The sequence below is a fragment of the Scyliorhinus torazame genome, chromosome 2 (assembly GCF_047496885.1).
Source record: "Scyliorhinus torazame isolate Kashiwa2021f chromosome 2, sScyTor2.1, whole genome shotgun sequence".
Taxonomy (NCBI): Eukaryota; Metazoa; Chordata; class Chondrichthyes; order Carcharhiniformes; family Scyliorhinidae; genus Scyliorhinus; species Scyliorhinus torazame.
This window is the reverse complement of record NC_092708.1, coordinates 380,776,235-380,790,539: the sequence shown is the minus strand read 5'-3', so window position 1 is coordinate 380,790,539 and position 14,305 is coordinate 380,776,235. Positions and strand designations below refer to the sequence as shown.

Below are 14,305 nucleotides of genomic sequence, written 5' to 3'. Positions count from 1 at the left end.
GAGGGAGAATTCAGAATGTCCAATTCACCCAGCAGCATGTCTTTCGGGATTTGTGGAAGAAAACAGACGCAGACACGGGAAGAACGTGTAGACTCCGCACAGACAGTGACCCAAGCGGGAATCGAACTAAGTACCCTAGCGCTGTGAATCACCAGTGCTAACCACTGTGCTAATGTGCCGTCCTGGACACAAATGGGAAGAGTCCTATCCCTCCGACGATACTCTACCTCGGGGGTTCTATTATGGAGCCAGATTAGTGGTCATTCATTACCCAAATCATCAACAGTGTCCCTGAACATTGCATATCTGCCTGACTCCGGCATCAATTTTGCTCGCAAGCTGAGCTTCACTCGCATTCTTTGTGTTCCTCCACATTCCAAAAAAAGACATCAATTAAACTTTCTTCATGCTAAACAGCAAAAAGGCAAAAACTAAGCAGAAACAAATTTATAAGTTAGAATATTTGACAAAGCGCCTCTTAAGGTCCTCAACTGTGGGAAATACAGAAAATCAGCACAAAAATAAGCTTACAAACCTCCTTCTTTGTGGGTTCATTCGTAAGTGGTGACGCCGGTCTTTTTCTCCCAGAGGCAACAGGAGTGGATGTCTTTGTGGCTGCACTTGGAGATTGATTGCTGACACACGTAGACAAAACCCAGGTGCTTGCTGATTTTGGCTGTGCAGTAGTAGATATGGGAGAGGCCTGAGGAATGTGTTCACTGGATGACGAAGATGAGCCTGGGAAAGAGAGGAAATAAATCCATGCAAGTTATTTGACTATTCACATGAATGGACTTGGAATTTTTCTCTCTCTCTATCCCGCAGATACAGGAGACTGAAGCACCGTGTTTTTTATGCAATCCAGGTATTGTTCTCATCCAAGTCTGTTCAAACGCCAAATCTCTTGACTGTCATTGTGATCTTTCTTATTCTTAGAAACCATTTCTACCTCCACATATAATTAGGATAATGCTGTCCTTCGATAAGGGGGAAAAAAGGTGTGCCTTTATGAAATCAACTGTACGTGATCAAGGAATACATCCTTCTTCGCACACAAGGCCTGGTCTGAGGTGCAGATTTTTGCCTGCAACTGTTAGCAGTTACTGCTGCCAGCATAACAATACAGTACAGGAGCTATAATTCATACTCATCAGATGAGAAGCATAGGGTAGAAACTGTGCGGATGCACCGCCATGCAAAAGCAACAGTGCCTTCGAGATAAGCACGTGCATCAATATCAAGGGACATGCAGTGCAACAAGCCAACCTTGCACAGTAAAATAAACTAAAAAGGAAAATTGGTTGGGACAGAGCTTTGCACGTTTTAGCGAAACTTCTTTCAAAAAGATTGTATATAATGTAAACCGCAAAATAGGCAAATAGACAATGCCATAGATCAGCTATTCCATAAACCACAAAATTAGCAGAAAATACAATATCCTTTGTACAATCCATAACCGCAAAGCACAAACAATTAATTTTTTTATTTTGAGGGTGGGGGAAAAAGATAGCAAGATATTTGTATCTTCCAAGATTCCATATATCTCAACTTATTCACCTGCAAGTCAAGTGATTTTTATGACCAGGTTCAAATCTACTGCCTGATCTCACTAAGCCCAGGTAAAGCAAGAATTCAGGAGAAGCAAAATCATACAGCTCAATAGGACTATGACATGTACCTTGTGAAAAGGTTTAGAGTAGCTCACCCTTCACCCACACACTCCTTCATTCAACCTCTACTCATCTAGAAAGGGTTGATTCTTACCCCCCGAGCTGGGAATGGAATTTCTTTTGGAAGGACTAGTCTCTGATTCCACCTGGGTTTCTGAATTCTGAACACCGATTGCATCCGTTGTCAATGCAGCAGTAACAGGACTATAACAAACGAGAAGAAAATTTACTGAACAGCACTCATGTATGACTAATGACCATGAAAATACAAGAATAATCCATAAAGGGTCATGCACAGGATTTTAAAAACAACATCACTTTCATTCTTTCAATATTGCATAGCTCTCAACTTATTCACCTGCAATTGATCAAAAGAGTTTCATCAGGTACAGGAATGGAAAATGGTAGCCCTTACCTCGAGCGTCACCTTCAAAAATACATCTGGGTAATTTAAGAAAAATAACCTGAGCGCCAGTTACACGATGGGGAAACGAGAAAGTCTGTCACGGTTTAAGCTATTTGTGAAACAAATCCTCAATTATGTCACTATATGTTAGTACCAAGAATTCCATCCCATTAGATCACGTGGGCATGCCATCGCCAGATCAACATGTACTCGTTAGTTTCTCATTTCCAATCTACACTTGTGGCCAGCAGCAACGCGAAAGAGCCAAACATGTAACACTGTCCGTCAGTACACAACCTTTGCATTGGCAAGTTCTCAGATGTGCCCCCTCGTTGCGACATACTGGATTCTTCACAGACCCAACTAAAGTTTCAGAGGAACTCTGAGGAGGTCCAGACATGCAGTGTGCAGGTCTATTGGCATGATGACAAGCCTTGGCACTCCTGAACCAATCTTCCAGCTATGGCCGAATAGCTCCACTGCTCTGAAGAATACTGTTGCGGTGAAGGCTAAGGGAGCGGTGCATAAGGTAGACGGATGTCTAAATATGCCATTTTACTGGCAACTTCTGCAACCAAGGTGGTACCAATGTAGTGCTTTACATTCCTTTGGAATCACCGAGAGGTTAAGAGGGGGACCCTATGTTTGAACATTCCAGCCTGTCCATATATTTTGCTCAGGTTTGCATCCTGGAGACAACACTTGAGTTTTGCTGCAGATCACTGACACAATTGCAGGTGACACCGTCATGTCCCACTGGTCAGCCACCACCCATCTATGCTGGGCAACCAAGTCAGGTAAGGTGCTGACCAGCCACAGTCCAATCGCTAGGAGCTTTGAGTTTCTGCTCAACAAGTGGACAAGAATCCATCCAGTCAGGCAAAAACACAAAAAGACGCCAACTGGTAAAATGGAACATCAGAATTTCATGCATAGGATTGGCAGATGACTTGCACAATAGTGAGCATAAGGCAGACGAGATTGACTTAGAGCTTTATTGGTTGAACACATATGGCATTCCTACAAGAGACCAGGCTCATTGAGAGCTGATCACGGAAAGAACATTACATGCTAATCTGGCAGGGGAGCAAAGTGCATTCTTCATTGTAAGGAACTCACCACTCTGGATGATAAGATTACCCTCAAATGTTCAGCACATGTTCTCTCACCCACCTCATAACTCAAAGCAGGGCAAGTTTATCTCACGAGTATCTATGCTCTCAACATGGTGCTCTAATACAGAGGCGAAAGAGAAGTTCTATGGGGAGCTTAACACTGCTATCAGCAGAATCCGTAAGTCAGAACATCAATATCCAGAGGGATTTCAACAGAAGATTGGGCATGGGCTATGAGGCATGGCAGCACTCCCTCAGAGATCATGACCTAGGAAAAATAAATGAGGACGAACAGAGATCATGACCTAGGAAAGATAAATGAGGACGAACAGGGACTATTCAAGCTGTGTAAAATGAACATCTTTTGGAACAAACCATGTCACTATGATATCCTGAAGACATCAAGATCAGGCCATTGGCAACAGTTGGAACGGATATCACTGGATGTGACACTGAACAGTGTAGTGATATCATGGTTTGTGTTGTAATTCACTGACAGACCACTAGGAGGTGCACTAGTATGTAAGTGAATGTAAAGTCAGGTGACCCCTCACACTGGCTGGAGGCAAGAGAGCGTTGCATGTGCATGATTTGGCTGTTGTTCATCTGTTGTCTTGTATATAGTTTACCCACAGTTAATATTTATAAACTGTTTATAACTTTAACAACTGTTCTTGTAATAAGTCAAGCCACACAATAAGAACATTACATGATACCAGAGCGGGAAAGTAGTAAACACTGAGAAAAAAAACCTATCAGCCTGCCACAGAGATTTGAAGATTTCCCAGACTGCAGTATAAACAGCATAAAGTCGTTGAAGCCACCAAAGAGTCTCAGCTTTCATGGTGATTTGGACAGCAACTGGCAAGTGTTTAGGCAACAATTTAATCTGTTTCCTATTGCAGTAAATTTAGATGATCAATCAAATTCATGTAATGAGCAATGTTTCTCACAGCGGCAGGGCCAGAAGCAATTGCTGTGTTTAATACGTTTAAATTTGCAAACTAAGATAGTAAAAATTTTAACGAATTTGAAGATTTGATGCCCATTGCAGCCTAGAAGGAATGAAATTGGTGAACACTGTGTTTAGATCACATTTACAGATGACAGGAGAGTACATAGATCAGTTCATCAGTGATTGAAAGTTAAAAGCTAAAACCTGTAATTTTTCTGCAATCTTCCATGATTCGGGACCAGATTGGTGTGAATGAAAATAAGCTGAGGGAACAGTTGCTGAGGGAATCGGAGCTGTCTTTGGAACAAACAGTTACGATTTGTCAGGACTCACGGCGCTGAGGTCCCAGGTTCGATCCCGGCTCTGGGTCACTGTCCGTGTGGAGTTTGCACATTCTCCCCGTGTTTGTGTGGGTTTCGCCCCCACAACCCAAAAATGTGCAAGCTAGGTGGATTGGCCACGCTAAATTGCCCTTTAATTGGAAAATATGAATTGGGTACTCTAAAATTTAAAAAACAAAAAAGGTTTGTCAGGCTCATTAGCTAGCAGCACAGCATTCCGAAATATTTCTCAGTAATGGCGGCGTCTTCTTGAAGGAGTAAACTCCGGTTGCCACCCTTTTTCCAAAAAGGTGGGAAACTTTTTTAAAAATGGCAGGAAAGTTCCTGCAGCTTCACGCACACCAACAAGCAGGTTAAAGATCAGGACAAAGTATTTATCTGTAAAAGATGTAGTCAAAGGCACAAATTAAGGCAATGTCCAGCGTTTAGCAAGTTTTATTCCAGATGCAAAGGAAAAAATCACTTTGCTCAGAATTGTTATTTTCCTAGACCAGTCAGCACAGTGGACGACAGTCTACAGTGATGAAACATCATTATTTGTTTGGGTAATAACAGAGAAGAATAATTGGAGACATCAAAAAATGCTCCAGCAAAGTGCAAACTGATTCTCCATTTAAAATAAATACGGTTGATGAGGACAAATGGCTGCTACCACTTCAAGTAAACGGTACAATGGTCCAAATGAAGTTAGACAGTGGTTCCAAAGCCAATTTAATCAGCATGACTGATTTTTTAAAAATCTAAAAATTCAGCCGATTAGAAGAAATCACAAAATATCTCAGATTATAATGGTTCAAGCATTAAATGTTATGGTACTTGTGACCGTAGTCCAAATCTACAAATTAAGACAATCAGGTTTTCTTCTGACTCTGGTTGATCCTCTCAAAAGTTAATCTTGCTGCTCAGGACTTGTACATTCAATGTCCTCCATGACATTCTCAGGCTCAGGAAATGCTGAACTATCTGACACTGCAGATTGCGATGATTCGGATGTAGATTTGTCATCCATCACGTTGTTAAAGTCTTCTCTGATTTTCAAGAGTGCGTGATGATTTCTTCTTAAAACCAATCCATCCCCCGTCTGTACATTGTAGGAACGAGGTGCTACTTGTTGAAGTACAATGGCTTTTTTCAACCAATTGCCCGAATCTTCTACTCTCTCAATGCCGTCACTACTCAGGTGGTAAAGTTCTAGACACTCATACACCTGCTTTTGTTTTTCTTTAATGTTTTGCACTTCCTGCAGTATCACTGCATTCTCCTCCTTTGCCAAGTATGGGAGTGTGGTACGCAACCTTCTATTCACGAGTAACTCATGGCACAAACCATCTGTTGACTGGATGGAAGACCACTACCAATGAGAGCTTGTGATATTTTAGATAGAGTCAGCCCTACTAGAGTTTGTCCCACCACAATCTCCAGTTAATTAATGTGCTGTGCAAAACAGTGGGAATATTTTGAATTATTCTGGATGTGTCTTCAACAAAACCCTGTTTAAAAACAGAAAATGAAGGGAGTTACACCCATATTACCTCTGTGGGCTGTTGGCATTCTGTAATGGACTAGAAGGCACTAGCAGGCTGTGGTCACTGTCCAGAGAGGCCTCCATGCTATTTTCATCTTCACAGTTGGCTTTGTTCCCCTCCAATGAATGCTAAAGCAAAAAAGAAGTTTCAAAAGATTAGATACTGAATTCAGAACCTGCATTGTCCTGACAAATTGAGTACCAGCTGTTTGTAAAACACAATGGGAACACAAAAAGATAATTGGGTTTGACTGGACTTGCCTCGGCCAACAAATGGTGATCAACATTCCCCTTCAAAGGTCATAGAGTAATTATATACCTTGGGAGGTAGGTGAAGAAAATGAACCATGAAATAAGTACACAAGAAATCAGGTTTTTTTTTCAATGCCAAGATGTGGTTTAAATAGGTTTCATCCGAAGACTGGTACTACAAACTTAGCCAAGAATGTGATTGGTCTTATTCCGAAACACATTTAATGAATCGTAATAAGAGATGGGATGTGGTAGTTTCACTTCATATTCAGTATTGCAAATGTTACTGCAACACTTCTTCCAGGAATTTAATTTTGTTGGGCATCAAATACTTTGATACTTTCAGGTTAGAAACTACCAGGCTTTTCTATCCCTCACCCTCTCACCTTTCACTCCACCCCTCTCCGATCACACTATCCAGTGGAGCTTGGCAATTCAGCACTCTAACTTGCATCCCACCGTTCCATGACTGCAAGGAATTTAACATGCTCTTCCGACTGCTACAATTTTAATCAATTTGAACCTCGGGTGCAGTTACAACCAGTTACCCCTAAAAGGAAATCTGTCCCCATTGATAAGTGGCCTGACAGACTGCATGGAAATAAAAAAATATCAATATCTGTTGGATAATTGCCCAAAGATCAATTATAATGGAATCTGTCTGAGTATAGCAATAATTTGCAGCATTTTGGCAGACTGAAAAAATCCAATTATTTCTGTGGTCCAACAAAAATATTTTATTTACAAATGATAGGGAAATAAATGAGATCTGATAATATGCAACCCAGACCAAAATTTTCAATTGTCCTCGTTTACTTACTAGCTCTTTATAATAGGTGTACTTTTGATTATAAGAATAGACAAACAGAATACTTTTTAAAAGGTGTGAAACTAGCAAGCGTGGATGTCCAGAGAATAAATAAATTGGATTTATATTCTCTGGAATTGAGAAGAATGAGATGTGGTCTCATTGACACCTACAAAATTCTGAAGGGGCTTAATAGGGTAGAAACAGAGGGACTGCTTCCGCTGGTTGAGCAGTCTAAGACACACGGACACAGTCTCAGGATAAGGAACCGATCATTTAGGACGAAGGTGAGAAGAATTGCTTCACTCAAAAGAGTTGTGAATCTTCCGAATTCTCTACCTTAGAGGGTGGAGAATGCTCCATCTTCGAATACATTTAAAGGCAGAGATAGATGGATTTTTGGTGTCTCGGGGAATTAAGGGACATGGGGAGCAGGTGGGAAACTAGACTTGAAGCTGAAGACCAGCCATGATCATACTGAAAGGCGGAGACGATTCGATGGGCCGTGTGGTCTACTGCTGCTCCTATCTCTTGTTCTTGTGCCGTGTTCACCTGTGTAGCACAGCCACACGGGAGACAATTACTCAAATTACAGAATATCTAAATTTAAATAATAGGTTATACAAGTTACCTTTTTCTTTTTTTGTTGAATATAACTGGGTAGAAGTAGATGAAGTTGCTTTCTCTTCACATGCATTGCTGCAATCCTCATATCTGCTTCAAACATTTTGCTGTTCATTGCTTGTCTATAAACTGCAAGGGTAGGTGAAATTAGTTGTCTGTGACTGGCTTATTTTACAATTAACACCATCAAGGGTCCGTCTTCATCCAACATTCCTGAATATGCAAAAGATGCCAAGCGCAGGAATTTCCCCCCTTCAAATAGGACAGGAAAAAGAACCTGCCACCACAGAAAATGTAATTTAAGTTTCAGTTGGGAGTATGCAGTTGGGCGGCACGTTGGCACATTGGTTAGCACTGCTACAGGGACCTAGGTTCAATTCTGTCTTTGGGTCAGTGTGTGTGGAGTTTTCACTTTCTCCCCTGGTCTGTGTGGGCCGCCTCCCGGTGCTCTGGTTGCCTCCCATTGTCCAAAGATGTTCAGGCAAGGTGGATTATCCATGATAAATTGTCCCATAAGTGCCCAAAAGGTTAGGTATGATACTGGGTTATATGGATAGGGGGAGGCTTGGGCTTAAGTAAGGTGCTCTTTCCAAGGACTGGTGCAGACTCAATGGGCTGAATGGCCTCCTTCTGCACTGGAAATTTGATTATTCTATTTAAGCATGGTTGGAACTAATGTGTCCTCTATTTTCTATAGTGGATTGCCGATTCATTTAAGTACATGTATCTTTGAAGCTTTTATTGTATAGGTGCACAGTAAAGAGGCTGACTTGAGGCAGTAATGTTTGGGTCACTGCACGGTTTAGATGGCACATTTGTCTGGGACTGAAAGTTTAGGAGCCACAAATCAAGTACCCAAACCATGAAGGATTTGTATTAAAACTGAATTAAGTGACATCTGGATTTAGAGATACCAGACAAATAAGAAGGTATGGTTCAGATAACTGAAATGTGCATAGGGCTGGGGGTCAGTTTTGAGCAAGCGTGGCCATATTCAAAACCTGTACAGCAGCACAATTGCTGACCTCACCACAAGACACTTAAGAGAACTTGTTAAATTTAGTTGGTAGTTGGACAATAAATTTTTATCTGGGCTGAAAGCAAGGGTGGATTAACTGATGCACCCACAGAACTGGTTTCTAGGGTTCTTTGGTGTCCCTCCCCCTCCCCCACCCCCCCAATCAGGGGGTGTGCCAAATTCTACCCAGAATATCAGTAACCAAAGTTGTTATACAACAGTACATTTTTTTCAGCAATAATTTGCATGAGATTCTGGGACGAAAAAAATAACGTACTGGCTGGCCCGTCAAACAAGATCGGAAAAAAAAAAGTTGAATTCCCTGTATATTAACAGTTGCAGCATTCACAAAACCAGAAGTGCCTCTTACCAGTATCTGTGAATGATTGAATGTCATAAGTCAGGTCGACACTCAAGTTCTCAGTGTTTTCCACTTTCTTAAAGACTATCCCAATAACCCACATTGTGCTGAACTCATCCCTGAAATAGAAAAGCACCATGTGAGAGACCTCAACTTGAAATACTGTATAAAAGTATGTTGCAAAGCATAACAAATGTTTCTTCTCTCCGGTCAAATCACCTTCTATCCTTGAATACTGCTGGTCATTCATCTTGCATTTTTATCCTCCTGTTCAGCAACCATTTAAAATAAAGCAAATTATAATCCTTAAAATGGTCACAAACATGACAAAATTACTTACTTCTCAGGATTGTCTTTGGGAGCTGGGAATGATTGTGGATTAACGTGAGCCAGAGTAATGAACTCATTCTTTTCTAAGCTGCTAATCAGGATTCGGATTTTGGATTCCACCAAACCCACCCTAAACACAAAAAAATAATTACTGAATGGAGATGAAGAGCTCCAGCAAACTACATATGGCACTGCACTTTGTCAAGGCTTAACATAACTACAGCTAGTTTCTATCCTTTTTTTAGGGGCAATTTTAACATGGCCAATCCACTTTTCACTGTATACTAATACATGTGACAATAATAAATCAAATTTAAAAAAACCGACCGTGCATATCTTTGGGTTGGGAGGTATGAGACTCGGGGACAATGTGCCAACTCCACATGGACAGTGACTCAGGGGCAGGATCGAACCCGGGTCATTAGCCCAGTTGTGCAGCAGTGCTAACCACTGCTGGGGCATCACAATAGCATAGTGGTTAGCACCGTGGCCTCACGGCACCAGGGTCCCAGGTTCGATTCCCTGCTGGGTCACTGTCTGTGCAGAGTCTGCACGTTCTCCATATGTCTGCATGGGTTTCCTCCCACAGTCCAAAGATGTGCAGGTTAGGTGGATTGGCCACGCTAAAATTGTCCTTAGTGTCCAAAAAAGGTTAGGAGGGGTTATTGGGTTAGGGGGATATGGTGGAAGTCAGGGCTTAAGTGGGTCGGTACAGACTCAATGGGCCAAATGGCTTCCTTCTGCACTGTATGTTCTAACCACTCTGCCACCATGCCGCCCAGCCAGCTTCTATCGGATTGGTTTCAAAAATGCACCTGGGGAGAGCTATACATCCAAGGAAGTAAGCAAATACAATTAAGTGATATTAGAGCAAATAAACTTGCATTTATATAATGGTTTATCAGGACTCAAGCAATTTAGCGAAGATCAAATCAGATACTTTGGAATGCAGCCATTTCTGTTGACAAATGAGGCGATTGTTATATACAAAAAGATACCAAAATGATGCGGTTAATCAATTAACCTGCTTTTGATGTCAATGGTCGGGAGTGGCAAGTTTGCTGGAACATGTGAAGAACTCCTTGCTCTTCTGGGAATAGTACTGTATAGGTCTGAAAATATGGGTGGGATGTCGGTTTGCTGTCTCATCCAAAAGACAGCACTTCCAACAGCACAGCTCTCCCTCAATACATTAGCCCCAAACATTTACTGAGCTACTCCAACGTAGCCCTTTGCCTCTAATAAATACAAGGTACAGAAGGATAGTTCATGTGGTAAATCAACATTTCCTTCTTTAAAAAATAAGAACAGCTACCCTTTGACAGCTGCTAAAGTTTTAAATGCACCATACTCTCAGCACAGACCATGCTGGCTTGTCTTGCTTTAAAAACAAAAGGCATGCTTGCCAAGGAACACAAGCAAATGCATTCCACAAGTTATTCTGTGTATTATGCTTAACCTTTCACTACTCCCCTGGCTTAATGGTGTATGGTTCATGGGATGCCAATAACCATTCCATATCTCATACAAGTGTCCATTCCATATGAAAACGTTAACCGTGACCAAGCATATGCCAATAGGCTACTCAACTGTTGGAGCCGAGAGATGATAGAAGGCTATTACATGACATTTGTATACCCAAACTTCTAATGAGAAAATTGTCAAATTATAACATTAACAGCCCTTTTCATATTAACTAGGGGTCTTTCAGCTCTCATGACAATAACAACTCAGTGACCAATTTTAAATGCTAATTACAACAATCTCCAGAACTTACCATTCTAAATGCTGTTTTTCCGTTGGGGCACTTGCCAGCAGCACAATGTAATGCCTTTGAAAGGGAGGAGATAAATTACTTTGTGTATTTAAATAACAAATTCAATACTTCAGTCTTGTGAAATACTTGCCAATTTTCACTTTGTTTGAATGTACTCGAAAATTAATCTCGTCTTTAAGCTTCGGCGAATTTCCTTCAAGATTAGAGCTGAAACGCACCTATTTACTCACGACTCAGTTATACATCAAGTATAGTTTCTGGGTTATGCAGAAACATAGTTCCACTGGAAATGTCATAATTTTATGATTTTTATTTCAAAAATGTGGCTCGAAAATGATCAAGTCCAAACAGGTGTAGCCTAATGAAATATCCCAATATAATGTAGTTTACATCCAACAAATATATTACAAAAGGGACCTTGCTACACCAGAAAATGCCTCAATGGAAATGTCGAAGCAATCATATTGAATGATTCTACAATACTCCATGGTACACTTTAATGGAATGTGAACAGCATTTTCACCCAGTGCCAGAGAAGACGAAGGTTATGGGTGACTTCTAATCTCATCATGGTTTCCATCACCTCTACAAAGCACTGCATCCATCAGGGCAACTCCTTCTACTGCAATAATGAGATAATGGATCCTAATCCTACTTTGTTTACCACAACTGGCCCTACATGCTGTCATGCATGCATCCACTTGATCTCATTACTAATCCAATTGTTACAGAAACTGGCTTCTAACCAGTAACCTAGTCAATGGGCTTTTGTCATGTGCCCATTACTTACAAGCAGCATCAGCAAACAGAATGAGTCACATCGAACAATTAGAAAAAGTGTTTATTTTCAAAATATAGTCCAAATACATTTACAATCATTAACACTGATCAATAACCCAGGAAATTCGGGTAATAAAATCCAATGGATTAAAATTAGGGACCCACATGCCTGTGAGCTCCCTTCCTTCTCCTAACTTGCACATCACTTAACAACCTAGTGTCTGCTAATTCCTACCTCCTGCAACAATGGCAGAGATATCTGATCTAAAACAGTGTTGTCCAACAGAAGTTAGTAACTGGCTACAGTCATGGCTACAGCGACACCATTTTAGCCATGTGCACTAATTTTAGCAGAAAACATCTTGCATACAATACAGGTAAACACTTCTTCAAGTGTATATTTTAATATCTACCACAATTCAGTTTGGAATTTTGAAATTCTGTCACGAATTTAATCATACTGCAGAGCTTCGGAATTTATGTCCAGAGCTAGCGAACAGTACTTTGACTTCAAAGGGCTTGTGGAGAATGTTGACTCGTATGAGACGGGCCCTTGCTCTCCATCCAGATTACGGCTGGATGCACCTTGTCTTGCACCATGATGTGCCCTGCTGAAATTGCTCGTTATTGGTTGGGGTTGCTGTCTGTGGTTATTCAGATTGGTCAAGCTGACCATGATGACAGCTTCCCCCCTCCATAGTGTTGCTGGTGTTTTCGTGGTTCTGAAATTTGATGTTTTCCCCCGTGTTGCACACTATTTCACCAGATAAATCAATAAGCAGTAACGAAGGAAGTAAAGCACACACAATGAAATAACACAAAACGCTGCTTTGCAACGCTCCATTTACCAAACGCACAAAACGTACACATCCATACTCCATGTTAATGGCTATTACTCATTTTATTCATCAAAATATGAAATCAGGTAGACCAGGATTCTAATCATGTCACATATGATTTGTGACCAAACCAACGCATTGAACATGGGCCCAATATAAGACGCTTTAATATCGAAGGACAACATTTGTTCTGCCTACAGAGTACTTTCACTGACATGCTACATGTAGAGGAAATGGGATAAGCTTGAGTGACATCACCAGTTACCATGAGCATTGCTATTAAGGTGGAGGAAAAATAATCAAAACTACAGAAGAGAGAAATGTTACAGGCTAGCCCCATCAGTCTTCAACTTCAAACCAGCAATGGAGGAAGAGGGATTAAGAAAGTCAGAATCCGAGACTAGTTGCAGCACAAGTGGCAGCCATTTGGTTGAAGTCTATGCCAACTCTCTCTGCAAGAACTCAATCTCACTTCTTCCTCCCTTTTCCAGTAGCCCTGCAAACCACTTCTCTTTAGGTACTTATCCAATTGCCTGGAGGTTATACAAATTAGTGTTTTTTCTGCTGCAATGTTGACATACAATGGAAGTCAGCATGACAAAGCCACTGGAATTAATGGTCGAAGAAAGACCTTGGAAAAAACCAAAACAAAAACAGTGAACCTCTGCACAATACTGTTACCATGTATGTTCTCAGCTCTCTGTTACAAAAGGAAAACCACCTATTTAAATTAAAGGTTGAGTTTTAAATGGTTCAACATTGATAGAAAGCAAGGGGATCTCTCCCCATCTTAGATGGGGAACAACATAATCTTAAAGGATGGGAAGGAAAAAAATATAAATCACTATACACTAGCAACATCATAACAAGTTATGTAATGTAGGTAAAGACAGTTTAATAAAAATGAACTTCCAAAGTATTTCACAAAACCCTCGATACACATATATTAAAATGGAGCATAGCTTCCCCCTACATAGCAAAAATTGTAATTATCTTCACAAGGATAGTCAAGACCAAGTGCAGTCTTCAATGAAACAGAAAAGGTTGAGGGACACCAGACGAGGGCTTGGAAATGTACTTCAGTTCTCACTTTGAAGCCATGCATTGTCCTTATTTTTCTTTTCCATTATAAATTATTAAATTTACATTTACAAAGGTCATTGCCCATATAAACAATCTATACTGTAAATGCACTCATCTGCCAGTGGTGGCAATGTCGTACTCCCATTAGCAAGAGGCGATCGGTTAGAGCACAAGCTTCCTGAAAAATGTGGACACATGAATTTAAAATGAGAAAGCCTGACTAACACGGTGCACAAATGTGGTCATTTTTAATAAATATAGTTTCAATTTCTGATGCGAAAATATCTACCAGAGTGGATTTTCACAGTAACTTCATTGCATTGTTAATGTAAGCCTACTTGTGACACGAATAAAGATTATTACATATCATTAGAAATTTCAGTGTCAACAGTCACAAGCAATTTGGACTCTGCCTCCCTGT

The 14,305-nt window shown here is 40.7% G+C and overlaps 1 protein-coding gene across 3 annotated transcripts in view; it reads right to left on the bottom strand.

Annotated features, from left to right (window-relative positions):
* Positions 1-14,305, bottom strand: part of papola (poly(A) polymerase alpha) — a 104,974-nt gene that overhangs the window by 20,363 nt on the left and 70,306 nt on the right. For all 3 annotated transcript variants that reach the window (XM_072493580.1, XM_072493581.1, XM_072493582.1), the window contains 7 exons: positions 11,183-11,236; positions 9,416-9,535; positions 9,085-9,194; positions 7,704-7,825; positions 6,020-6,141; positions 1,765-1,874; positions 536-738 (listed from right to left, as the gene is read on the bottom strand). In XM_072493580.1, coding sequence (XP_072349681.1) covers positions 536-738; positions 1,765-1,874; positions 6,020-6,141; positions 7,704-7,825; positions 9,085-9,194; positions 9,416-9,535; positions 11,183-11,236 — 841 coding nt within the window. The remainder of the gene's footprint in view (positions 1-535; positions 739-1,764; positions 1,875-6,019; positions 6,142-7,703; positions 7,826-9,084; positions 9,195-9,415; positions 9,536-11,182; positions 11,237-14,305) is intronic.